This window comes from Salvelinus namaycush, chromosome 5 (assembly GCF_016432855.1).
Source record: "Salvelinus namaycush isolate Seneca chromosome 5, SaNama_1.0, whole genome shotgun sequence".
NCBI lineage: Eukaryota > Metazoa > Chordata > Actinopteri > Salmoniformes > Salmonidae > Salvelinus > Salvelinus namaycush.
The window spans coordinates 68,898,933-68,924,794 of NC_052311.1; the positions used below are offsets into that span (position 1 = coordinate 68,898,933).

The window sequence follows — 25,862 nt, forward strand, 5'->3', positions numbered from 1 at the left end:
ATGGCAGACCATCTTCCCTCAGGGTTACTGGAAGCATGTGTTGTCGTCGGAGCCTCTGGGGATAAACTCAAGGATGTCTACCAGGTAATGCCAATCAGCAAATTTATTTTTGAATACAGAGCTTATTAGAGAGATGAGCTAGATCGTTGATTAGAAATGTAAAATGGAGGTTAACATGGATTGTTCTCTTTAGTCTCTACAGCAGGGCAACAGGACAACAGACATCCTTTTTTTAGACCCAGAGGTCTTGCAAGTCCACGTGCCTCCGTTTGTGACCAAAGAGAATGCAGTTGAGTCTGGTGTCCCCAGAACCTTCAGTCGAGTCCAGTGCAGACGGTCCTTCATCAAGAAGAAGGAGAGGCCAGTGGTGGCTCCTAGTGGCCCTGGAGGGTCCGGGAGCAGTGAGGGGGCCACTGTCACGGAGGATGTCAGCGTCCCCAAGGACATCGACCTCATGGCCCTGCCCCAACTCTGCTTTCCAGGTAGAGGTATATTGTGAGGCTGATAGCCAGTTAAATGTGTCATTGTTGGGATTATAAAGATGACCTGAGGTAAACACCATACCAAAATGAAGGCTGACAGACATCCCTATTTACAATGTCATTAAAACATTCGCTCGAAGACATCGCCCAATGCACTGTCTAACAATCGAGAGATACAAATAATCCTTACTTTTCTGAAATCAGGGGGGATTCAAGTAACAAATGAACCAAAAGAAGAGCGTTTTCACTTTCTAGTCTTCACGGATGTGTTCGGTAACCAAACCCACGGAGTGGTGGTTCAGTGTTGTAGACCATTTCAGGTGGGAGTCTTTCCTTTTTATTATCCTGCATAAACATGTGATCATTATCATTATAAAGCTGTCCAAAACAAAACGGTGTTAAACGCTTTCGCTATGACGCTCCTTCCTGCGAAAGACTCAATGCTCACACAGTTGATTTGTCACTTCTGTCCTCGTAGGAAGGGTCAGTGTTCTATCAGAATGGACACTGGTCGTCCACCAGGACCACTAAGCTCTACACTGCTTATGCCATCTGTGTCATATCCAAGCATCCTTATTACAATGCTCTGAAGGACTGTCTGTCTTGGTAAGGGTCAATACGTCTTCAATACAGCACCTATCTGTGTGTTGTCATTTCTTAAATCATTCTCTTCTGTACACTTCCGTAGTTTGCTGGTGCAGCTTAGAACATGCAGGTTGTCTGAAGAGAGGGTGAAGGAATTTGCAGCCAAACTGTCTCTAGTGCCCATTCCACCCCCTGGACAACTACATGTGGTGAGCTGCTTTCTGTTATCCAGTCCATCTATCCACACTGCTAGGCTACCTGAAGTGCCAGTGGTTGGTTGTATTTGAACACCACTCACTCTACATGGACTATGCATTGTTGGGGTTTGATTCTTCCTTGGTCCTTCATTTCTCCCCTCTCTCCATCCTACAGTCAGAATAAAAATGACAAAACAAATACAAACTACTACTACCACCACCTCTTCCTTCTTGTGTACTGATATTGATGATGTGCTCACCCCTGACTGTGCCCAGGTGTTCAACCTGAGACCCCTGATGATCGTACTGCCTTCCAGAGAGGATAAGGAACACCCCGCTGTAGACCTGGACCTCCATTTGCCCTTCCTGTGCTTTAGGTCCAAACAGATTTTACAGGTGAGTAGAGAGTTATGTTCAGACGGGTAACAGCATTTTCTACGATGAGCCATTCAACTGAAGTGTTCGGAGTGATGTTTTGACTTCTGCCCTGCTTGGCAAGAACTCTGCTTTTTCTGCTCTGCTCTACTCGACTCTTTCTACTCTACTCTTTCTGCTCTTCTCTTTCTGTTCTTCTCTTTCTGCTCTACTCTGCTCTTTCTATTATACTCTGCTCTACTCTTTCTGCTCTACTCTCCTCTTTCTGCTCTACTCTCCTCTGTCTGCTCTACTCTTCTCTTAATGCTCTACTCTACTCTGTTATACTCTGCTCTGTTATACTCTGCTCTTCTCTTTCTGCTCTACTCGTTCTGCTCTACTCTTCTCTTTCTGTTATATTCTGCTCTACTCTTTCTGGTCTTTCTGCTTGACTCTGCTCCTCTCTTTTTGCTCTACTCTACTCTTTCTACTCGGCTCTACTCTTCTCTTTCTGCTCTTAATGCTCTACTCTTCTCTTTCTGTTATACTCTGCTCTACTCTTTCTGGTCTTTCTGCTCTACTCTGCTCTACTCTACTCTTTCTACTCGGCTCTTCTCTTTCTGCTCTACTCTGCTCTTAATGCTCTACTCTTTCTGCTCTACTCTGCTCTTTCTGTTCTACTCTGCTCTTTCTACTCCTCTCTTTCTGCTTTTTCTGTTATACTCTGCTCTTTCTACTATGCTCTACTCTGCTCTTAATGCTCTACTCTTCTCTTTCTGCTCTACTTGGCTCTTTCTGCTCTGCTCTGCTCTTCTCTTTCTACTCTACTCTGCTCTATGCTTTCTGCTCTTCCTGCTCTACCCTACTCTGCTCTTTCTGCTCTACTCTACTCTTTCTGCTCTTTCTGTTATACTCTGCTCTTTCTACTTTGCTCTACTCTTTCTGCTCTACTCTGATCTTTCTGCTCTACCCTACTCTGATCTTTCTGCTCTACTCTGCTCTTTCTACTCTTATCTTTCTGCTCTTTTTGTTCTACTCTGCTCTTTCTACTCTGCTGTACTCTTTCTGCTCCACTCTTTCTGCTCTACTCTTTCTACTATACTCTGCTCTTTCTGCTCTGCTCTACTCTGCTCTTTATGCTCTATTCTGCTCTACTCTTTCTGCTCTACTCTGCTCTTTATGCTCTACTCTACTCTTCCTTTTCTGCTCTACTCTACTCTGATCTACTCTACTCTTTCTACTTTGGTATTTCTACTCTGCTCTTTCTGCTCTACTTTATTTTGCTCTGCTCTTTCTACCCTGCTCTCCTCTCCTCTGATTCTATTGACCCCTGGCCCTATGTTGGTTTGCCCAGATCATCACTGGTATTCTGATGGAGCAGAGGGTAGTGTTCTTCTCAGCTGACTGGGCCCGCCTCACCCTGGTGGCAGAGTGTTTCATGCTCTACATCCACCCCTTCCACTGGCAGCACCCCTACGTGCCCATCCTCTCAGCCCAGATGCTGGATTTCGTCATGGCCCCCACCGCCTTCCTCATGGGCTGCCACCTCAACCACTTTGAGGAGGTCGCTGCGGTAGGAGGCTTTGTATTAGTAGTAGTAGTTTCTTTATTGCAACCTTGGTACATCCTTTATATAACCATGGTTATGTCTTTGTGTTATTTGATGTCGGACAACAATATGATTTTCATGATGTCGTTACGTCAAGTGTCCAACTGTCCATAAACAGTGTTAAGACCTACTGCTTGGTTGTACTGTCATGTTCCGTTTCCAAACACTTGAAATGTCATAGCAGTTGGAGAAAGAAAAGCTTTGACTTTTGAATGTTTTTGGAACTCTCTTCTATTCTCTGTGACAGGAAACAGACGACCTGATCTTGATAAATATTGATGATGGAACAGTGTCTTCTTCCTGCTCAGAGACTGTCGACCTACCAGACGTCCCCTTCGTTTCGGGAGACTGTTTTACCAAGCGGTAGGACCCCCCCCCCCCCAAATGGCACCCTATTCCCTATATAGTGCCCTACTAGGGAATAATGTACTACTTATGGGCCCTGTTAAAAAGTAGTGCACTATATAGGGAATAGGGTGCCATTTGAGAATCAAATCAAATTGTATTTGTCACATGCTTCGTAAACCGGAACTGTGGACTAGCAGTGAAATGCTTACTTGCGGGCCCTTCCCAACAATGCAGAGAGAAACATGTAGAACAACAGAATAACAGGAGGAATACATAGACAATGCAGACTATGTGCTCTGTTCTGTGCTGAAGCTCCCTACAACTGAAATGACACATCCATTGTCTCAATAACACAGAATGAGGTTATTGCGAGGTAGAATATCACATCAGTTATCACTCACAGTCATGCTTATATAACATTGTTTCTGTGGCAGTGAGTGAACAACAGGTTTCTCTTCCTGCTGCTCTACAGGAGGAAGGGCCTCCAGCTACAATATGATCTAGAGCTGTGTCACCAAGGGGCCGGCGCAGACGTTAATGACATGCGCATGCTGAGGAGACAATGGCAGCAGAACCTGAACTGGGAAATACAGAAGGTTACCTTGGAGCTCATTGTCAACATGTTCAGGTCAGTCGTGCTGTTCAGACTCTCTTTCTGAGGTGCAGGGCTTAAAGTATGACATCATCATACACATCGGGTGGACTTCCTGCTTACAGACATCAACAAGTGAATTCAAATCTGTCAATACTGCTCTCCCTTGAGTAATGCTCACACTGGAAAGAGCCAATAGTGGCATATGTGAGATTTTGTTGGTGTTGTATCTGTAAGGAGGAAGTCAACCCGGTGAGGTGTAGGAAGATGTTCTATTTCCTAGTGTTTAAAGGCACTAATGTAGCCCGTGTGTTAATGGTCCGCTGCATTTCTGCCTTTCATCAGGGATGTCAGTGGTCACCTGAACTATGAACACAGAGTGTTTAACAGTGAAGAGTTCCTGAAGACCAGAGAGCTAGCTGACCTACCCTTTTATAAAAAGGTACATGTTGAAGTAGCCTCTCAGATCACCATCACTATAAAGAGTACGGTTGATTCCTACACTCATTTTATACATGTGTATCCGTATAGGTCTTGGAGACGCACATCTTTCATTCATTCCTGAAGGACCGCCTCAATAGGAAGATGGATGCTTTCACACGCATGGAAGTCAACACTCGCTCAGAGACACAGAAGTAATCTCTCACTTACAATATCCCTTTCCTGCTTATCCCTTCCCCTACCCTCCAACTCACTTTTCTCCCTGATGGGTACAGTGATGGTTAGAACGAAGCCTGAGTTATGGCACCGCTGGTAACCTGCCTGGACATGTTATGGAATTCAGTCCAATTATTAATGTATAGAACACACCGCTGCAAACCTGCTTTGTTAACATCAAAGGAAGAGTTTCTCCATAAGTCTGATCCAGTTATCCAGTCGGTTGGATGTTGTATTGTTGTTGAATATTTGAATGTATAGCAGAGGGGTTTTTCTCAAACCTCTCTTCGAGAACCACCATCCATTTACAGTGTTTGAGAGCTTCGCTGATAAGTTGACCAGTTAGGCTTGGTGATTAGTTGACCAGTTAGGCTTGGCGATTAGTTGACCAGTTAGGCTTAGCGATTAGTTGACCAGTTAGGCTTGGCGATTAGTTGACCAGTTAGGCTTGGCGATTAGTTGACCAGTTAGGCTTGGCGATTAGTTGACCAGTTAGGCTTGGCGATTAGTTGACCAGTTAGGCTTGGCGATTAGTTGACCAGTTAGGCTTAGCGATTAGTTGACCAGTTAGGCTTGGCGATTAGTTGACCAGTTAGGCTTGGCGATTAGTTGACCAGTTAGGCTTGGCGATTAGTTGACCAGTTAGGCTTGGCGATTAGTTGACCAGTTAGGCTTGGCGATTAGTTGACCAGTTAGGCTTGGCGATTAGTTGACCAGTTAGGCTTGGCGATTAGTTGACCAGTTAGGCTTGGTGATTAGTTGACCAGTTAGCCTTGACGATTAGTTGACCAGTTAGCCTTGACGATTAGTTGACCAGTTAGCCTTGACGATTAGTTGACCAGTTAGCCTTGGTGATTAGTTGACCAGTTAGCCTTGGTGATTAGTTGACAAGTTAGCCTTGGTGATTAGTTGACCAGTTAGCCTTGGCGATTAGTTGACCAGTTAGCCTTGGTGATTAGTTGACAAGTTAGCCTTGGTGATTAGTTGACCAGTTAGCCTTGGCGATTAGTTGACCAGTTAGCCTTGGTGATTAGTTGACCAGTTAGCCTTGGCGATTAGTTGACAAGTTAGCCTTGGCGATTAGTTGACCAGTTAGCCTTGGCGATTAGTTGACCAGTTAGCCTTGGTGATTAGTTGACCAGTTAGCCTTGGCGATTAGTTGACCAGTTAGCCTTGGCGATTAGTTGACAAGTTAGCCTTGGTGATTAGTTGACCAGTTAGCCTTGGCGATTAGTTGACCAGTTAGCCTTGGCGATTAGTTGACCAGTTAGCCTTGGCGATTAGTTGACCAGTTAGCCTTGGCGATTAGTTGACCAGTTAGCCTTGGCGATTAGTTGACAAGTTAGCCTTGGTGATTAGTTGACAAGTTAGCCTTGGTGATTAGTTGACCAGTTAGCCTTGGTGATTAGTTGACAAGTTAGCCTTGGTGATTAGTTGACCAGTTAGCCTTGGTGATTAGTTGACAAGTTAGCCTTGGTGATTAGTTGACCAGTTAGCCTTGGTGATTAGTTGACCAGTTAGCCTTGGCGATTAGTTGACCAGTTAGCCTTGGCGATTAGTTGACCAGTTAGCCTTGGCGATTAGTTGACAAGTTAGCCTTGGTGATTAGTTGACCAGTTAGCCTTGGCGATTAGTTGACCAGTTAGCCTTGGTGATTAGTTGACCAGTTAGCCTTGGCGATTAGTTGACAAGTTAGCCTTGGCGATTAGTTGACAAGTTAGCCTTGGTGATTAGTTGACCAGTTAGCCTTGGCGATTAGTTGACCAGTTAGCCTTGGTGATTAGTTGACAAGTTAGCCTTGGTGATTAGTTGACCAGTTAGCCTTGGCGATTAGTTGACAAGTTAGCCTTGGTGATTAGTTGACAAGTTAGCCTTGGTGATTAGTTGACCAGTTAGTGCTGGAATAGATCAAATAAGTGAAAGAGACTGGCTAGTGATACTGGAGGAGCGATTTGGGAAATTATTGAATTCTGTTACATAGCACCCCACTGCAAACATGCTATATATATGGCTGGGGGAGATTCAGTGAGAGGTTTCAAGTATTGTATGGTATTCAGGGTCTTGTATGGTACTCAGTCCTGTATGGTATTTAGGGTATTGTATGGTACACAGTCCTGTATAGTATTGTATGGTATTGTATGGTATTCATTCATGTATGTATTGTATGGTACACAGTCCTGTATAGTATTTAGGGTATTGTATGGTGTACAGTCCTGTATAGTATTTAGGGTATTGTATGGTATACAGTCCTGTATAGTATATTAGGGTCTTGTATGGTATACAGTCCTGTATAGTATATTAGGGTCTTGTATGGTATACAGTCCTGTATAGTATATTAGGGTCTTGTATGGTATACAGTCCTGTATGGTATTTAGGGTCTTGTATGGTATACAGTCCTGTATAGAATTTAGGGTATTGTATGGTATACAGTCCTGTATGTATATTAGGGTATTGTATGGTATACAGTCCTGTTTTATATGTGTCTGATGTCAGAATGAAGGCGATGACAGACAACCCCAGGAGGCCCACCATGCAGGAAATGGCCAGGAAGTATAGCAGCGACCCAGAGAAGCGTCTGAACAAGAGGCTGGGGATGAGCCTCCCCAACCTGGGAGAGGAGCGCCATCTCAACCTCCTCAGACAAACCTCCCTCAAGAAGATCATTATCCCTGACAGTGGTGAGTACACTCTTAGAGAATATGGTTCCAAAAGGGTTCTTTGGTTGTCCCCATAGTGTAACCCTTTTTGGTTCTAGGTAGAACACTTTTGGTTTCCATATATAACTCTCTGTTGAAAGGGTTCTACATGGAACAAAAAAGGGTTTTTCAAGGGGTTCTCCTACCCTTTTAGGTTCTAGATAGGAACTTTTTTATAGGAAGGTTACAACATTCCAGCAATTTTCCCCAAATTCCCAGGTTTTCCTGAAATCTCAGTTGGAAGATTACTGGAATTAGGACGAAGTAAGTATGACATCATCCAACCAGGATTTCTGGAAAACCAGATTTTGCAACCCTAGCAGTGGGAGGACTACTGATTAACACATATACTGTGATGTTAGTAACATTACACGGTTACATGAACATTACTCTGTAACATTATGCACTGTCTAAAGGACTACTCTACATAACACTGTCATAACGGATGTCATAACAAATCGTGTCTGTTGTCAGCTAATGAAAACTGACTTAACACTAAATAGTTTGTGTTATAACAGTGTAATGTGGCTCTTATGACAGATGGTTAAAGTAAAGTGTAGGTCATTAGGCCTTGACTTCTGTGAACAAGAAGATTCATCTTAAAGGGAATTTTGACAAATGTTCAACTTCATATTCATCCTCAACATATGTTAAAATGGCGTCTTTCTATGTTCGGTAGTAAAAAAGATAGAGGGAGATAAGTGTTTGCAATGACATCATCGTTGTGCATCATGTGATTTTAACCAATTATGAGGAGGCATTACCTACTAATTGCCTCCTAATTGTCTCCTAATTGGTTGATAATGTCATTGGAAACACATCTTCCTCACTTTTTTACTACAGAACATAGGAACACGCCATTTTCACATATGTTGATGTTGGGGTGGTGCTGGAGATGATTTATATAAAGTAGACCCTTTTTGTTTGCAGTGTCACACTCTGTCTTTTTCTAAACAGCCTTCAAGATCCCGCCCAAGCCTGTGAAGATCTTCAAGCTGCCAGAATTTCCTCCTCCGATGGTGCACCACCATGTCCAGAACTACTATGGAGAGTTGATCATACTACTGGGGAAGGCCATCCTCTGTGTTCCTGAGAACTCCACACTCCTGGCCAGGTACTTAGTTTACAACATAGGGATTATTCATTTTATTAAGTCACACTTTAAACACACTACATCTATACAAAAATGGCTTTATTGGGCATTTGTAAAGTCCTCATAAAGTGACCGGACCGCCAAGTTTATAAAGGCAATGCTCCTGCTGATAGCAAGGAGAGGCACCTGGCGGGCGAGACAGAGAGGGCGCGTTAGTGTGTGTCCAATCAGTCACAATGTGCACTACATACATGCTTCACAAATCCTTTCTAAGCGAAGTCCTACTACTCTCCATACAACCCTTTCTCTATTTCCAAGGTACTTCTACCTGCGCGGCTTCATCAACACGCTGTGTTCCAAGCGTCTTGACGCCCTCAGCGACTTCCAGAACCTCTACAAGACGGACATCGAGATCTTCCCCACCGACCTGGTGAAGGCGCTAGTGGACTCGCTGCAGAAGGACGAGCGCTCCCAGGCGGACCGGCGGCCAGAGCTCAAGCGGCTCATTTTCAAGGTGAAGACAGACAACGAGATGGTGCTGGTCCAAGCTGACGACCACGTGAAGAAGTTCCAGCTCCCTAAGACCCACATGCTGCAGGAGGACTTTGTGAAGTGCATCCAGGAGTCTGGGATTGTGAAAGACGTCGCCACCATCCATAGGCTGTTTGAGGCTCTCACTGTGGGTAAGTTGTGACTTACCATCCATAGGCTGTTTGAGGCTCTCACTGTGGGTAAGTTGACACTTACCATCCATAGGCTGTTTTGAGGCTCTCACTGTGGGTAAGTTGAGACTTACCATCCATAGGCTGTTTGAGGCTCTCACTGTGGGTAAGTTGACACTTACCATCCATAGGCTGTTTGAGGCCCTCACTGTGGGTAAGTTGACACTTACCATCCATAGGCTGTTTGAAGCTCTCACTGTGGGTAAGTTGACACTTACCATCCATAGGCTGTTTGAGGCCCTCACTGTGGGTAAGTTGAGACTTACCATCCATAGGCTGTTTTGAGGATCTCGCTGTGGGTAAGTTGAGACTTACCATCCATAGGCTGTTTGAGGCTCTCACTGTGGGGAAGTTGTGACTTACCATCCATAGGCTGTTTTGAGGCTCTCACTGTGGGTAAGTTGAGACTTACCATCCATAGGCTGTTTTGAGGCTCTCACTGTGGGTAAGTTGAGACTTACCATCCATAGGCTGTTGGAGGCTCTCACTGTGGGTAAGTTGTGACTTACCATTCATAGGCTATTTGGGGCTCTCACTGTGGGTAAGTTGAGACTTACCATCCTTAGGCTGTTTGAGGCTCTCACTGTGGGTAAGTGAGTTAGAGGTCAGGCCTCTCGTTGACAGGACATGGAAATACATGAGCAGTACAGTATGGTTGTACTATAACAATAATATCACCCATGATAGTAAACCAGTGATTGATCTGTCAATAAAGTTTGAAATACAGTACCACTCTGCCTAGGAACACGGTGTGTATCATCTGATTATCCTTACTTTATTAATAGCATCTTGTAAGAGTGACTTTGGATTCAGTGACTTCCATGAGGAGTCCCTCCAAATCAGTATTTTACATTGACTCCTCATTGGATGGTAAGCAAGATTGTCCAGTTTGTCTGCAGCATCCCATCGTATGACTGGTCAGCGGGACTCATGTGGCATCTCTTTTTATTTTTCTCTCCATCTTCATCTCTGCTTGGGTTTAACGTTCATTCCATGACATCATACATGAGATGGATGGCTGTTGTTTCATGGGGCGTCTTCAGCTATGGAAGATGTATAAATGTGCTCTTTGCTTTGACAAAACACAGTGTTCCTGTTTACAATGGATGCTGTTTGAATTAGCTTGTTTCTATTGGCTTGTATGATATGCATGAACATGAAAGTAAAATGATAGAATGCATTTGCATGGTTTTAATGTGCGTTTGATGAGCATGTTCTCTACAGGCTGCTGAGACTTGTCATGCCTTGTTTACATTCACACCACCACTCTTACAACGAATGGCTCCTTGAAGACTGAAGCTTTCTTCCAAGAGAAGACCTCTGTTTCCAGGGCAACAGAAGCAGATTGACCCAGAGGTGTTCCGTGTGTTCTACACCTTCTGTTTCCAAGGCAACAGAAGCAGATTTACCCAGAGGTGTTCCGTGTGTTCTACACCTTCTGTTTCCAAGGCAACAGAACCAGATTGACCCAGAGGTGTTCCGTGTGTTCTACACCTTCTGTTTCCAGGGCAACAGAAGCAGATTGACCCAGAGGTGTTCCGTGTGTTCTACACCTTCTGTTTCCAAGGCAACAGAAGCAGATTGACCCAGAGGTGTTCCGTGTGTTCTACACCTTCTGTTTCCAAGGCAACAGAACCAGATTGACCCAGAGGTGTTCCATGTGTTCTACACCTTCTGTTTCCAGGGCAACAGAAGCAGATTGACCCAGAGGTGTTCCGTGTGTTCTACACCTTCTGGAAGGAGACGGAGGTGGAGGCCCAGGACGTTCACCTGCCAGCTGAGGTCATAGAGCACCTGGACAACAACGAGTGTGTCTACAAGCTGTCCTGCTCCATCAAAACCAACCAGGGAGTGGGTAAGATCGCCATGACACAGAAGAGGCTCTTCCTGCTCACTGACGGGAGGCCTGGGTTTATCGAGATCACCAAGTTCAGAGACATAAAGGTGTGGTTACTTTATGTTTAGGCAGTAGTAGTAGTACTGTTCAGGGATGAGTTTTCTAAAAACTTTGTAGTCCTAAAATAATCTTTGATAAGTATAGGCAATGGATGAAAGATGATCTTAGTGCTATGAAGCTTTTGGAAACTCACTCAGTAATGAATGAAGGGTACATTGGTATGACTACAGTGTATTGCCATCAATGTTTGGCTTTGTTCAAATGAAAATCTGCCATGATGATGATGACACATCTGATATTCCTCTCCTCACATTTCAGTTGAATGCATTCAGTTGTCCAACTGACTAGGTATCCCCCTTTCCCTCTCATCTCTGTCAGGAGGTGAAAATCTCCTTTGCTCCTTTCCTGCTGTTGAAGATCCCGTCTCTGAAGATCAAGTGCAGTCTGAGGAAGGAGGTGTTTGAGGCCAACCTGAAGTCTGCGTGTGACCTGTGGAATCTCATGGTCAGAGAGATGTGGGCTGGGAGGACGATGGCAGACGACCACAAGGTAGGATATACGCTGGATCTCAGACTGGTGCTGCATTCAGTAGGGTATAATGTAACCAAGTTGAATTCATTCAACTAACCCCTTCAGCTTGAAATGCCCCAACCCACACCATGGAATTGCTAGCTATTCGGTGGCGCAGCACAGCTGTTAAGCAGTGCAGTGACTTCTGTTAAACACTTTGTGGAACGTGTGGGTAGAAATATTATCATAGTCCATTTCACCCTCCTGAATGCGTTCTGTCGTTATTCATAGTCTTGAAAAACATGTCACATTATTTTATTACCGTATTATGAAAAAAGTATAAGATCGGTTGGCACCTAAAGGGATATTACAGTACAGGCTTGTCCCACCCCTCTGAACTGATGGTTTCCTCCAGGCTTCCTAAAGGGATATTACAGTACAGGCTTGTCCCACCCCTCTGACCTGATGGTTTCCTCCAGGCTTCCTAAAGGGATATTACAGTACAGGCTTGTCCCACCCCTCTGACCTGATGGTTTCCTCCAGGCTTCCTAAAGGGATATTACAGTACAGGCTTGTCCCACCCCTCTGACCTGATGGTTTCCTCCAGGCTTCCTAAAGGGATATTACAGTACAGGCTTGTCCCACCCCTCTGGCCTGATGGTTTCCTCCAGGCTTCCTAAAGGGATATTAATCTTACAGTACAGGCTTGTCCCACCCCTCTGGCCTGATGGTTTCCTCCAGGCTTCCTAAAGGGATATTAATCTTACAGTACAGGCTTGTCCCACCCCTCTGGCCTGATGGTTTCCTCCAGGCTTCCTAAAGGGATATTAATCTTACAGTACAGGCTTGTCCCACCCCTCTGGCCTGATGGTTTCCTCCAGGCTTCCTAAAGGGATATTAATCTTACAGTACAGGCTTGTCCACCCCTCTGACCTGATGGTTTCCTCCAGGCTTCCTAAAGGGATATTAATCTTACAGTACAGGCTTGTCCCACCCCTCTGACCTGATGGTTTCCTCCAGGCTTCCTAAAGGGATATTAATATTACAGTACATGCTTGTCCCACCCCTCTGACCTGATGGTTTCCTCCAGGCTTCCCAAAGGGATATTAATATTACAGTACAGGCTTGTCCCACCCCTCTGGCCTGATGGTTTCCTCCAGGCTTCCTAAAGGGATATTACAGTACAGGCTTGTCCCACCCCTCTGGCCTGATGGTTTCCTCCAGGCTTCCTAAAGGGATATTAATCTTACAGTACAGGCTTGTCCCACCCCTCTGACCTGATGGTTTCCTCCAGGCTTCCTAAAGGGATATTAATCTTACAGTACAGGCTTGTCCCACCCCTCTGGCCTGATGGTTTCCTCCAGGTTTCCTAAAGGGATATTACAGTACAGGCTTGTCCCACCCCTCTAACCTGATGGTTTCCTCCAGGCTTCCTAAAGGGATATTAATATTACAGTACAGGCTTGTCCCACCCCTCTGACCTGATGGTTTCCTCCAGGCTTCCTAAAGGGATATTAATATGACAGTACAGGCTTGTCCCACCCCTCTGACCTGATGGTTTCCTCCAGGCTTCATAAAGGGATATTACAGTACAGGATTGTCTCACCCCTCTGACCTGATGGTTTCCTCCAGGCTTCCTAAAGGGATATTAATACATTTTTTAATTTATTTAACCTTTATTTTTATTTCACCTTTATTTAACCAGGTAGGCTAGTTGAGGACAAGTTCTCATTTGCAACTGTGACCTGGCCAAGATAAAGTGTGACACAGGCAACAACACAGAGTTACACATGGAGTAAACAATAAACAAGCCAATAACACAATAAACAAGTCAATGACACAGTCATTTAACTAGGCAAGTCAGTTAAGAACGAATTCTTATTTACAATTAAGGCCAACCGGGGAACAGTGGGTTAACTGCCTTGTTCAAGGGCAGAATGACAGAGTTTTACCTTGTAAGCTCGGGGATTCGATTCAGCAACCTTTCAGTTACTGGCCCAATGCTCTAACCACTAGGCTACCTGCTGCCCCATGTTGCAGTACAGGCTTGTTCCACCCCTCTGCTCTGCTGGAAAACATTATGTTTTGTCCTTATTATATTCTCCTAATGTGATCTCCCAAACTTAATGTGATCTCTCAAACTTAATGTTATCTCCCACACTGTTTAATTGGCTGTACTCATTGTACATTGTAATGTGTAGTAGGTTGTGTGTGTATATATACTTGTAAGACTATGTCTCTCTTATAGGATCCTCAATACAGGCAGTGTGTGTATAAGCTGTCATGTTCCCTTTAAGGATCCTCAGTACAGGCAGTGTGTGTATAAGTTGTCATGTTCCCTTTAAGGATCCTCAGTACAGGCAGTGTGTGTATAAGTTGTCATGTTCCCTTTAAGGATCCTCAGTACATGCAGCAGGCTTTGACTAACGTCTTGCTCATGGATGCTGTGGTTGGGTGCCTTCAGAGCCAGAAGGCCGTATTTGCCGCCTCCAAACTGGCATACTTTGACAGAGTGAAACATGAAGGTATGCATTATGGTCCATATACACTGTCGATTTGTTTTTTTGCATATAAATCATCTGTAAGCTTTACCATTTGTGAGTTTAATGGTGGGGTTCCGGACACAGATCTAGCCTGGTCCTGGACTAAAACACAAACTCAATGGAGAATCATTGAACATGTATTTAGTCCAGGAGTTTCCAGGACTAAGGATCAAGTATACGACTAAATCAACGACATCGGATGTCCCTCTGAAGAACAATAGTGTGTGATATTCATTGTGATTTTCTGTAATCAGGATAGTGATTCATATTCTGATATGTCATTTTTTCTGCTTTCTGTTTCGTTGTCTGTAAGCAGTTCCTATGATGGTTCCAAAGACAACATCGGAGACGTTGAAACACAAGATCAATCCATCACTAGACCTCCCAGCTCCACAGACTGTACACGTCTTACTCTACACACCAGGTGAGGGAATACAGACTGTACACGTCTTACTCTACACACCAGGTGAGGGGATACAGACTGTACACGTCTTACTCTACACACCAGGTGAGGGAATACAGACTGTACACGTCTTACTCTACACACCAGGTGAGGGGAAACAGACTGTACACGTCTTACTCTACACACCAGGTGAGGGGATACAGACTGTACACGTCTTACTCTACACACCAGGTGAGGGGAAACAGACTGTACACGTGTTACTCTACACACCAGGTGAGGGGATACAGACTGTACACGTGTTACTCTACACACCAGGTGAGGGGATACAGACTGTACACGTCTTACTCTACACACCAGGTGAGGGGATACAGACTGTACACGTCTTACTCTACACACCAGGTGAGGGGATACAGACTGTACACGTCTTACTCTACACACCAGGTGAGGGGATACAGACTGTACACGTCTTACTCTACACACCAGGTGAGGGAATACAGACTGTACACGTGTTACTCTACACACCAGGTGAGGGGATACAGACTGTACACGTCTTACTCTACACACCAGGTGAGGGGATACAGACTGTACACGTCTTACTCTACACACCAGGTGAGGGAATACAGACTGTACACGTGTTACTCTACACACCAGGTGAGGGGATACAGACTGTACACGTCTTACTCTACACACCAGGTGAGGGGATACAGACTGTACACGTCTTACTCTACACACCAGGTGAGGGAATACAGACTGTACACGTCTTACTCTACACACCAGGTGAGGGAATACAGACTGTACACGTCTTACTCTACACACCAGGTGAGGGAATACAGACTGTACACGTCTTACTCTACACACCAGGTGAGGGAATACAGACAGCTGAGTTTATATTACTCTACACACCAGGTGAGGGGAAACAGACAGCTGAGTTTATATTAATCTACACACCAGGTGAGGGGAAACAGACAGCTGAGTTTCTATTACTCTACACACCAGGTGAGGGGAAACAGACAGCTGAGTTTCTATTACTCTACACACCAGGTGAGGGGAAACAGACAGCTGAGTTTCTATTACTCTACACACCAGGTGAGGGGAAACAGACAGCTGAGTTTCTATTACTCTACACACCAGGTGAGGGAATACAGACAGCTGAGTTTCTATTACTCTACACACCAGGTGAGGGGATACAGACAGCTGAGTTTCTATTAGTCTACACACCAGGTGAGGGGAAACAGACAGCTGAGTTTCTATTACTCTACACACCAGGTGAGGGAATACAGACAGCTGAGTTTCTATTTCTCTACACACCAGGTGAGGGGAAACAGACATGAGTTTCTATTACTCTACACACCAGGTGAGGGGATACAGACAGCTGAGTTTCTATTACTCTACACACCAGGTGAGGGGAAACAGACAGCTGAGTTTCTATTACTCTACACACCAGGTGAGGGGAAACAGACAGCTGAGTTTCTATTACTCTACACACCAGGTGAGGGGAAACAGACAGCTGAGTTTCTATTACTCTACACACCAGGTGAGGGAATACAGACAGCTGAGTTTCTATTACTCTACACACCAGGTGAGGGGATACAGACAGCTGAGTTTCTATTAGTCTACACACCAGGTGAGGGGAAACAGACAGCTGAGTTTCTATTACTCTACACACCAGGTGAGGGAATACAGACAGCTGAGTTTCTATTTCTCTACACACCAGGTGAGGGGAAACAGACATGAGTTTCTATTACTCTACACACCAGGTGAGGGGATACAGACAGCTGAGTTTCTATTACTCTACACACCAGGTGAGGGGATACAGACAGCTGAGTTTCTATTACTCTACACACCAGGTGAGGGGAAACAGACAACTGAGTTTCTATTACTCTACACACCAGGTGAGGGAATACAGACAGCTGAGTTTCTATTACTCTACACACCAGGTGAGGGGATACAGACAGCTGAGTTTCTATTAGTCTACACACCAGGTGAGGGGAAACAGACAGCTGAGTTTCTATTACTCTACACACCAGGTGAGGGAATACAGACAGCTGAGTTTCTATTTCTCTACACACCAGGTGAGGGGAAACAGACATGAGTTTCTATTACTCTACACACCAGGTGAGGGGATACAGACAGCTGAGTTTCTATTACTCTACACACCAGGTGAGGGAATACAGACAGCTGAGTTTCTATTACTCTACACATCAGGTGAGGGGATACAGACAGCTGAGTTTCTATTACTCTACACACCAGGTGAGGGGATACAGACAGCTGAGTTTCTATTACTCTACACACCAGGTGAGGGGATACAGACAGCTGAGTTTCTATTACTCTACACACCAGGTGAGGGGAAACAGACAGCTGAGTTTCTATTACTCTACACACCAGGTGAGGGGATACAGACAGCTGAGTTTCTATTACTCTACACACCAGGTGAGGGGAAACAGACAGCTGAGTTTCTATTACTCTACACACCAGGTGAGGGGATACAGACAGCTGAGTTTCTATTACTCTACACACCAGGTGAGGGGAAACAGACAGCTGAGTTTCTATTACTCTACACACCAGGTGAGGGGAAACAGACAGCTGAGTTTCTATTACCCTACACACCAGGTGAGGGGATACAGACAGCTGAGTTTCTATTACCCTACACACCAGGTGAGGGAATACAGACAGCTGAGTTTCTATTACTCTACACACCAGGTGAGGGGATACAGACAGCTGAGTTTCTATCATAGTTTCAGTCTCTTATCTTCACTCTGATGTATCTGCCTGTAAGATAGAAGCTGTTTACATGCCAGTTAAGTGCATGTCCAGTTAAGTGCATGTCCTAACATGTTCTGTAAGGTGCATGTCATAACATGTCCTGTAAGGTGCATGTCCTAACATGTCCTGTAAGGCGCATGTCCTAACATGTCCTGTAAGGCGCATGTCCTAACATGTCCTGTAAGGCGCATGTCCTAACATGTCCTGTAAGGCGCATGTCCTAACATGTCCTGTAAGGCGCATGTCCTAACATGTCCTGTAAGGCGCATGTTCCTAACATGTCCTGTAAGGCGCATGTTCCTAACATGTCCTGTAAGGCGCATGTTCCTAACATGTCCTGTAAGGCGCATGTTCCTAACATGTCCTGTAAGGCGCATGTTCCTAACATGTCCTGTAAGGCGCATGTTCCTAACATGTCCTGTAAGGCGCATGTTCCTAACATGTCCTGTAAGGCGCATGTTCCTAACATGTCCTGTAAGGCGCATGTTCCTAACATGTCCTGTAAGGCGCATGTTCCTAACATGTCCTGCAAGGCGCATGTTCCTAACATGTCCTGCAAGGCGCATGTTCCTAACATGTCCTGTAAGGCGCATGTTCCTAACATGTCCTGTAAGGCGCATGTTCCTAACATGTCCTGTAAGGCGCATGTTCCTAACATGTCCTGCAAGGCGCATGTTCCTAACATGTCCTGTAAGGCGCATGTTCCTAACATGTCCTGCAAGGCGCATGTTCCTAACATGTCCTGTAAGGCGCATGTTCCTAACATGTCCTGTAAGGCGCATGTTCCTAACATGTCCTGTAAGGCGCATGTTCCTAACATGTCCTGTAAGGCGCATGTTCCTAACATGTCCTGTAAGGCGCATGTTCCTAACATGTCCTGTAAGGCGCATGTTCCTAACATGTCCTGTAAGGCGCATGTTCCTAACATGTCCTGTAAGGCGCATGTTCCTAACATGTCCTGTAAGGCGCATGTTCCTAACATGTCCTGTAAGGCGCATGTTCCTAACATGTCCTGTAAGGCGCATGTTCCTAACATGTCCTGTAAGGCGCATGTTCCTAACATGTCCTGTAAGGCGCATGTCCCTAACATGTCCTGCAAGGCGCATGTCCCTAACATGTCCTGCAAGGCGCATGTCCCTAACATGTCCTGCAAGGCGCATGTCCCTAACATGTCCTGCAAGGCGCATGTCCCTAACATGTCCTGCAAGGCGCATGTCCCTAACATGTCCTGCAAGGCGCATGTCCCTAACATGTCCTGCAAGGCGCATGTCCCTAACATGTCCTGCAAGGCGCATGTCCCTAACATGTCCTGCAAGGCGCATGTCCCTAACATGTCCTGCAAGGCGCATGTCCCTAACATGTCCTGCAAGGCGCATGTCCCTAACATGTCCTGCAAGGCGCATGTCCCTAACATGTCCTGCAAGGCGCATGTCCCTAACATGTCCTGCAAGGCGCATGTCCCTAACATGTCCTGCAAGGCGCATGTCCCTAACATGTCCTGCAAGGCGCATGTCCCTAACATGTCCTGCAAGGCGCATGTCCCTAACATGTCCTGCAAGGCGCATGTCCCTAACATGTCCTGCAAGGCGCATGTCCCTAACATGTCCTGCAAGGCGCATGTCCCTAACATGTCCTGCAAGGCGCATGTCCCTAACATGTCCTGCAAGGCGCATGTCCCTAACATGTCCTGCAAGGCGCATGTCCCTAACATGTCCTGCAAGGCGCATGTCCCTAACATGTCCTGCAAGGCGCATGTCCCTAACATGTCCTGCAAGGCGCATGTCCCTAACATGTCCTGCAAGGCGCATGTCCCTAACATGTCCTGCAAGGCGCATGTCCCTAACATGTCCTGCAAGGCGCATGTCCCTAACATGTCCTGCAAGGCGCATGTCCCTAACATGTCCTGCAAGGCGCATGTCCCTAACATGTCCTGCAAGGCGCATGTCCCTAACATGTCCTGCAAGGCGCATGTCCCTAACATGTCCTGCAAGGCGCATGTCCCTAACATGTCCTGCAAGGCGCATGTCCCTAACATGTCCTGCAAGGCGCATGTCCCTAACATGTCCTGCAAGGCGCATGTCCCTAACATGTCCTGCAAGGCGCATGTCCTGCAAGGCGCATGTTAGGACATGCGCCTTGCAGGACATGTTAGGACATGCGCCTTGCAGGACATGTTAGGACATGCGCCTTGCAGGACATGCACCTTGCAGGACATGCGCCTTGCAGGACATGTTAGGACATGCGCCTTGCAGGACATGTTAGGACATGCGCCTTGCAGGACATGTTAGGACATGCGCCTTACAGGACATGTTAGGACATGCGCCTTACAGGACATGTTAGGACATGCACCTTACAGGACATGTTAGGACATGCACCTTACAGAACATGTTAGGACATGCGCCTGCAAGGCGCATGTCCTGCAAGGCGCATGTCCTAACAAGTAATTTCTTCACACTTGTCAGGTGTGGTAACTTATGAACTTGTTGTACTGTACAGTGTGAGTCAACAAAACTTAATATGTCACTGACCGGCTCAACATTTTCATATTTTTTATTTTTTTACATTGGTTAAACGTAGAGGCTCAGAGCTACAAAATGGTATATCATACACTGCATTTTTGAGGAACAATGGGAAAGTAATTCTGCTTTGAAAGTTGATAAACTTGTAAACTCACTTTTGAGAAAAAGGACATTGAATGTTTTGGTACCTACTGGAGAACACTCCTTTGTCTACACCCATTCAGCATTGTTCACACACTCTTAAGCCAGCCCCACCCATCTCTTTAAGGATTCACATGTGAGGTCATGTGATCAACACTGAGTACTGTAGTAAAGATTAAGACTAAAAGTGGTAGTAGCCTACAATAAGGAAACATTCCAGGTAAACAAAGTGTCCAAGTAAAAATACTTAATAGATATTAGATTACTCTTACCCAGACACACTTGTCTAAATTGATGGGTCATGTGAAAGAAACACTATAACCCCCAGCCACATCATGTTGTGTAAAAAGTATTAGTGTCATACTTGAGTAAATGTAAAGATACCTTAATAGAAAATGACAGAAGTAAAAGTAAAAGTCACCCAGTAAAATACTACTTTAGAAAAAGTCTAGAAGTATTTGGTTTTAAAAATACTTAAGTATCAAAAGTAAAAGTATAAATCATTTCAAATTCCTTATAGTAAACCAGACGGCCTAATTTTAATTGTTTTATTTTTATTGACGGATAGCCAGGGGCACACTCCAACACTCCAAGACATAATTTACAAATGAAGCATTTGTGTTTAGTCAGTCCACCAGATCAGAGGCAGTAGGGATGACCAGGGATGTTCTCTGTTTAGTCAGTCCACCAGATCAGAGGCAGTAGGGATGACCAGGGATGTTCTCTGTTTAGTCAGTCCACCAGATCAGAGGCAGTAGGGATGACCAGGGATGTTCTCTGTTTAGTCAGTCCACCAGATCAGAGGCAGTAGGGATGACCAGGGATGTTCTCTGTTTAGTCAGTCCACCAGATCAGAGGCAGTAGGGATGACCAGGGATGTTCTCTTGATAAGTGTTTCAATTGGACCATTTTCCTGTCAAAATGTAACGAGTACTTTTGGGTGTCCAGGGAAAAATGTATGTACATTATTTTCTTTCTGTAGTGAAGTAAAAGTTGCCAAAAAAAATAATAGTATGATCTCAAAGGCACTGAAAAACCCCAACATATTCTATGTTGTAATGCAGAGCTACAGTATATACCGTATACATATAATCTATATGCCTGTGGGAGTATCCATTGACTGGCTGACCCATGGATTGTACATTTAAGTTTTAGTGTATTTGATTTTGATGTAGACATTTGCAGCTAAAAGCTGAATTGCTGTGACTGACCACAGTCTCTCTCTCTCTCTCTGTTTATCCAGGCCAGTTGAGTTACTCGGAGGCAGACGGAGATGGGAACCCCAAGCTGTGGTGTGCCCTCAGTGGTGGCAGGGTGGTTGTGTTTGATGCAGCCAGCTGGTCCATGCAGCAGAACTGTGTTCAAGTGGGATCCTCCCAACTGGTATGATGTCTGCAAGCAGACACATACCATTTCCCCTGCGCTCTCCCTGGACTATCGCTTGAGCCTTCCTACTAGGCTCTGTTCCAATATCCACATTAGTGTAGCAGAACACTTAGAGAGAAGCATTGGATTTGGCCATGCATTCTAAGGGTTATATGCTAGTGTGGATATTGGAACATGTCCTTTGTTTCTGTGAAATTGCTTACAGATATCCTTTGAAAAGAAATTGTTATATTGAATTAAGTACACAGTGATCTCTTTCTCTCCCTCTCTAGCTCTCTGTTTCACTTGTTCTCTCTCTCCCTCATCTCTCTCTTTCTCTACCTCTCTCTCTCCCCCCTCTAGTTCTGTTTCACTTGTTTTCTCTCTCTCCTCTCTTTCACTCCTGTCTCTCTCTCTCTCTCTTCTGTTGATAGTGTTTCCTCCTTTCTGTGGTCTCATGAGGCATGAACAGGAGTGTCTACCATTCACATGACAGTGGATTAAACCTGGATATGTATGCGTCCAAAATAGCACCCTATTCCCTATATAGTGCACTTCTTTTGACGAGAGTGCTATGGGCCTTGGTCGAAAGTAGTGCACTATATAGGGAATAGGTGCCATTTGGGATGCAATTTATGTGCTGAATACGTGGCTTTATTATGTGCACAGAACTGCATGCTGGGATTGGACCAGGATCAAGTATGGATTGGCTCCCAGGATTCTATCATTTACATAATTGATACTCGCAGCATGTCCTGCAATAAGCAGCTGACAGAGCACAGGCATGAGGTTATGGACTTTGCCCTGGAGGAGAGTGACAAGATGAGGTAAAATGTTACACATATAGTTCCGTATGTCTGTGTCCCACAGGGCACCCTATTCCCTATATACTGTAGGGCACTCTTTCATGCTACAGTCACTTCACCCTCACAAAGTGTTAACCCGTGTGTGATGCTCAGGATTCTATATTGAGGGAAGGATAATGTGTTAGAACTGCCTGTTCAAATGACCAATGCACCTATTGCAGAAAGTAGTTCTAACTGTCCTCGCCCCAGTATAATTTTGCAAGGCTCTTAGAACATGGAGTGTTCAGTGTTCTGATGTCTATTTCCAACCAGCAGATGGCAGCAGTGTACTTAAACTACACTTTACTTTGCCCTCAGTGAATCATCAGTAGTTAGACCACAATCAGGCTTCTACATGGTGCTTGTTTTAATCCAACTGTCCCTCTCCTCCCTCCCAGCCAGACATACTCCTGTAGTGCCGATGGAACAGTCATTCTGTGGGACCTCTCAACGCTAAAAGTGAAAAAGCAGTTTCAACTGGCCTGTGATTGGCTTATGTCCATTCAGCTCTTCAATGGAACACTGTGGTGCTGTAAGTCAACCCACTCAGTCATAGTTGTACTTTAACTCTATATTATTATTATTATATTCTTTATATAATCCTATATATTGTATACCCTGCCAATGATCAATTAACAAAGTGTGTCAACTGACCACAAGATAACATGCTAACAACAGCAAGCATCTGGACAGAAACTTTTGTTTGTTTTGTTCCCATCTGTTGTAATGTTGACTAGGTGCCAGAGACGGCATCGTTGAACTGAGGAAGGACGGAACCCCACATCGTAAGATGACACTTCCTGAGGATCTACGGAGCATGCCCACTGAGTTCAGCAGCCTCATCCTCTTCGTAGAGGTAGTAGGCCCATGTTCCCTTCATCTTGGAGATTTCACTGAACCAAGATCTTTATCTCATGCTAGGCCTTCACCTTGGAGATTTCACTGAACCAAGATCTATATCTCATGCTAGGCCTTCACCTTGGAGATTTCACTGAACCAAGATCTTTATCTCATGCTAGGCCTTCACCTTGGAGATTTCACTGAACCAAGATCGTTATCTCATGCTAGGCCTTCACCTTGGAGATTTCACTGAACCAAGATCTTTATCTCATGCTAGGCCTTCACCATGGTCTCCAAGTGGCCTCAATAATCAAGCCAGACACTATGTATTTTTGCAGCCTTCCAACAGTCAGTTTGCTTGTCATGGGTGTCATGAGCTGATGGCTAAACCAGTCCACTGTGTGTTTCTTTCAGAGGGGCCAGTTGTGGACGAGCTGTTCTGATTCTGACGAGCTCTGTCTCTGGCACTGTAAAGACCTGACCAAGCCTTTCCTGAGGGTGCAGCTGCAGAACTGTACAGGGGTCAACTGTATGATCAAGGTTAAGAATCAGGTGAGAAAATAATGGTCTCAGTTGGATGTTCCCACCTGCTGTTCTTTGCATGTTTTGCTGGTAACACTATTGGAAGGGTACCAACATAATAACCTCTTTAACACGTTACTATTAACACATACAAAACACATTCATAAGATTCTGTCAACAACACTCTTTCTCAGGTGTTGCAATTTCTACAAAAGCTTGTAAAGTAGCAGTTAAAATAGTACAGTACTTAGAAATGATACCATACATTCCACCCTCCCATCATTATTTTATCTTCTTTCTCATAGTAACGATCAGAGTGTCCAGAGCGAACGCTGATTTCTATTTCGATAGTAAATGTCACAGTACAACTGCAAATCCTCAACAAGCTTCTCTTCATTGTTTGTCTCCTCCCCCTCCCTCGTCCAGATCTGGATTGGCTGCAGCGGGCCGAGCCCTGATCAATGCAGGGTGAGTGGGAAGATCTACATAGTGGACACAGAGAGCCACAGTGTAGAGAAAGAGCTGATGGCCCACACAGACAGTGTCCAGGCACTGTGCTCTGCAGAGGGCCGCTATGTACTCAGCGGCTCCGCCTGCCAGGATGGCAAAATCGCCATTTGGAAGGTTGAGTAGAGGACGAGTAGCCTGGTCCAGTATCTGTTTGTGTGGTTTTGCCAACTCTTAAGTGAATAAAATGTTTGGCACAACAATGACCGGAGTTTCCTAAACAGCAGAAATAGATGTGGGACCAGGTTAGAGGAAGAGCCCTGCAGACCCTGAGGAGTCCTACAGGTCTGAAGAGGCTATAAACCCCTCAAACTCAACTCTGGACCTGGAAGCCAGTTCCACTGCTTTGTTTCATTGTTCCCCTCTAATCAGGGACTGATTTAGACCAGGGACACCAGGTGGTTATAATGAATTAGCAGGTAGAACAGAAAAGCAGCAGGATCTGGACCTCGTGGGGTCAGAGTTGAAAATCCATGCTATAGACTATAAATTGTTCTTATTTTCCCTGAACACCTCAGAGAGACGGTGAGCTTCTAAATGTTTTTTCAAAGCTTTGTTCTAAAATGTGCTTTTCCTGGATTAAAGACTCAAGGTTGGCCATTTTTTCTTTTTCACATCATTCCACCTCTGTGTCCCAACCCCACCATGCTGCTCCACCTTGTGGTCTGCCCCCCAACCCCACCACGCTGCTCCACCTTGTGGTCTGCCCCCCAACCCCACCACGCTGCTCCACCTTGTGTTCTGCCTCCCAACCCCACCATGCTGCTCCACCTTGTGGTCTGCCCCCCCCCCCCCCCCCCCACCACGCTGCTCCACCTTGTGGTCTGCCTCTGCCCCCCAACCCCACCACGCTGCTCCACCTTGTGTTCTGCCCCCCAACCCCACCACGCTGCTCCACCTTGTGGTCTGTCCCCCAACCCCACCACGCTGCTCCACCTTGTGCTCTGCCTCCCAACCCCACCATGCTGCTCCACCTTGTGGTCTGCCTCTGCCCCCCAACCCCACCACGCTGCTCCACCTTGTGGTCTGTCCCCCAACCCCACCACGCTGCTCCACCTTGTGTTCTGCCCCCCAACCCCACCACGCTGCTCCACCTTGTGGTCTGTCCCCCAACCCCACCACGCTGCTCCACCTTGTGTTCTGCCTCCCAACCCCACCACGCTGCTCCACCTTGTGGTCTGTCCCCCAACCCCACCACGCTGCTCCACCTTGTGTTCTGCCCCCCAACCCCACCACGCTGCTCCACCTTGTGGTCTGTCCCCCAACCCCACCACGCTGCTCCACCTTGTGTTCTGCCTCCCAACCCCACCACGCTGCTCCACCTTGTGGTCTGTCCCCCAACCCCACCACGCTGCTCCACCTTGTGTTCTGCCTCCCAACCCCACCATGCTGCTCCACCTTGTGGTCTGCCCCCCCCCCCCCCCCCCCCCCCACCCACCACGCTGCTCCACCTTGTGGTCTGCCTCTGCCCCCCAACCCCACCACGCTGCTCCACCTTGTGGTCTGCCCCCCAACCCCACCACGCTGCTCCACCTTGTGGTCTGCCCCCCAACCCCACCACGCTGCTCCACCTTGTGGTCTGCCTCCCAACCCCACCATGCTGCTCCACCTTGTGGTCTGCCCCCCAACCCCACCACGCTGCTCCACCTTGTGGTCTGCCTCCCAACCCCAC

At 46.0% G+C, this 25,862-nt stretch overlaps 1 protein-coding gene across 1 annotated transcript; it reads left to right on the plus strand.

Annotated features, from left to right (window-relative positions):
• Positions 1-24,334, plus strand: LOC120047310 (DENN domain-containing protein 3-like). The gene is made up of 24 exons (XM_038992833.1): positions 1-84; positions 194-482; positions 687-802; positions 961-1,088; positions 1,171-1,276; positions 1,541-1,660; positions 2,973-3,191; positions 3,475-3,590; positions 4,048-4,203; positions 4,513-4,609; positions 4,699-4,802; positions 7,318-7,502; positions 8,478-8,634; positions 8,932-9,296; positions 11,020-11,279; positions 11,611-11,781; positions 14,138-14,267; positions 14,602-14,709; positions 21,355-21,494; positions 22,146-22,303; positions 22,720-22,853; positions 23,059-23,177; positions 23,576-23,713; positions 24,110-24,334. Exons 1-24 carry the CDS (start codon positions 1-3, stop codon positions 24,314-24,316), a joined length of 3,807 nt encoding a protein of 1,268 aa, XP_038848761.1. The 3' UTR covers positions 24,317-24,334.
• Positions 24,335-25,862: the final 1,528 nt, after the last annotated feature.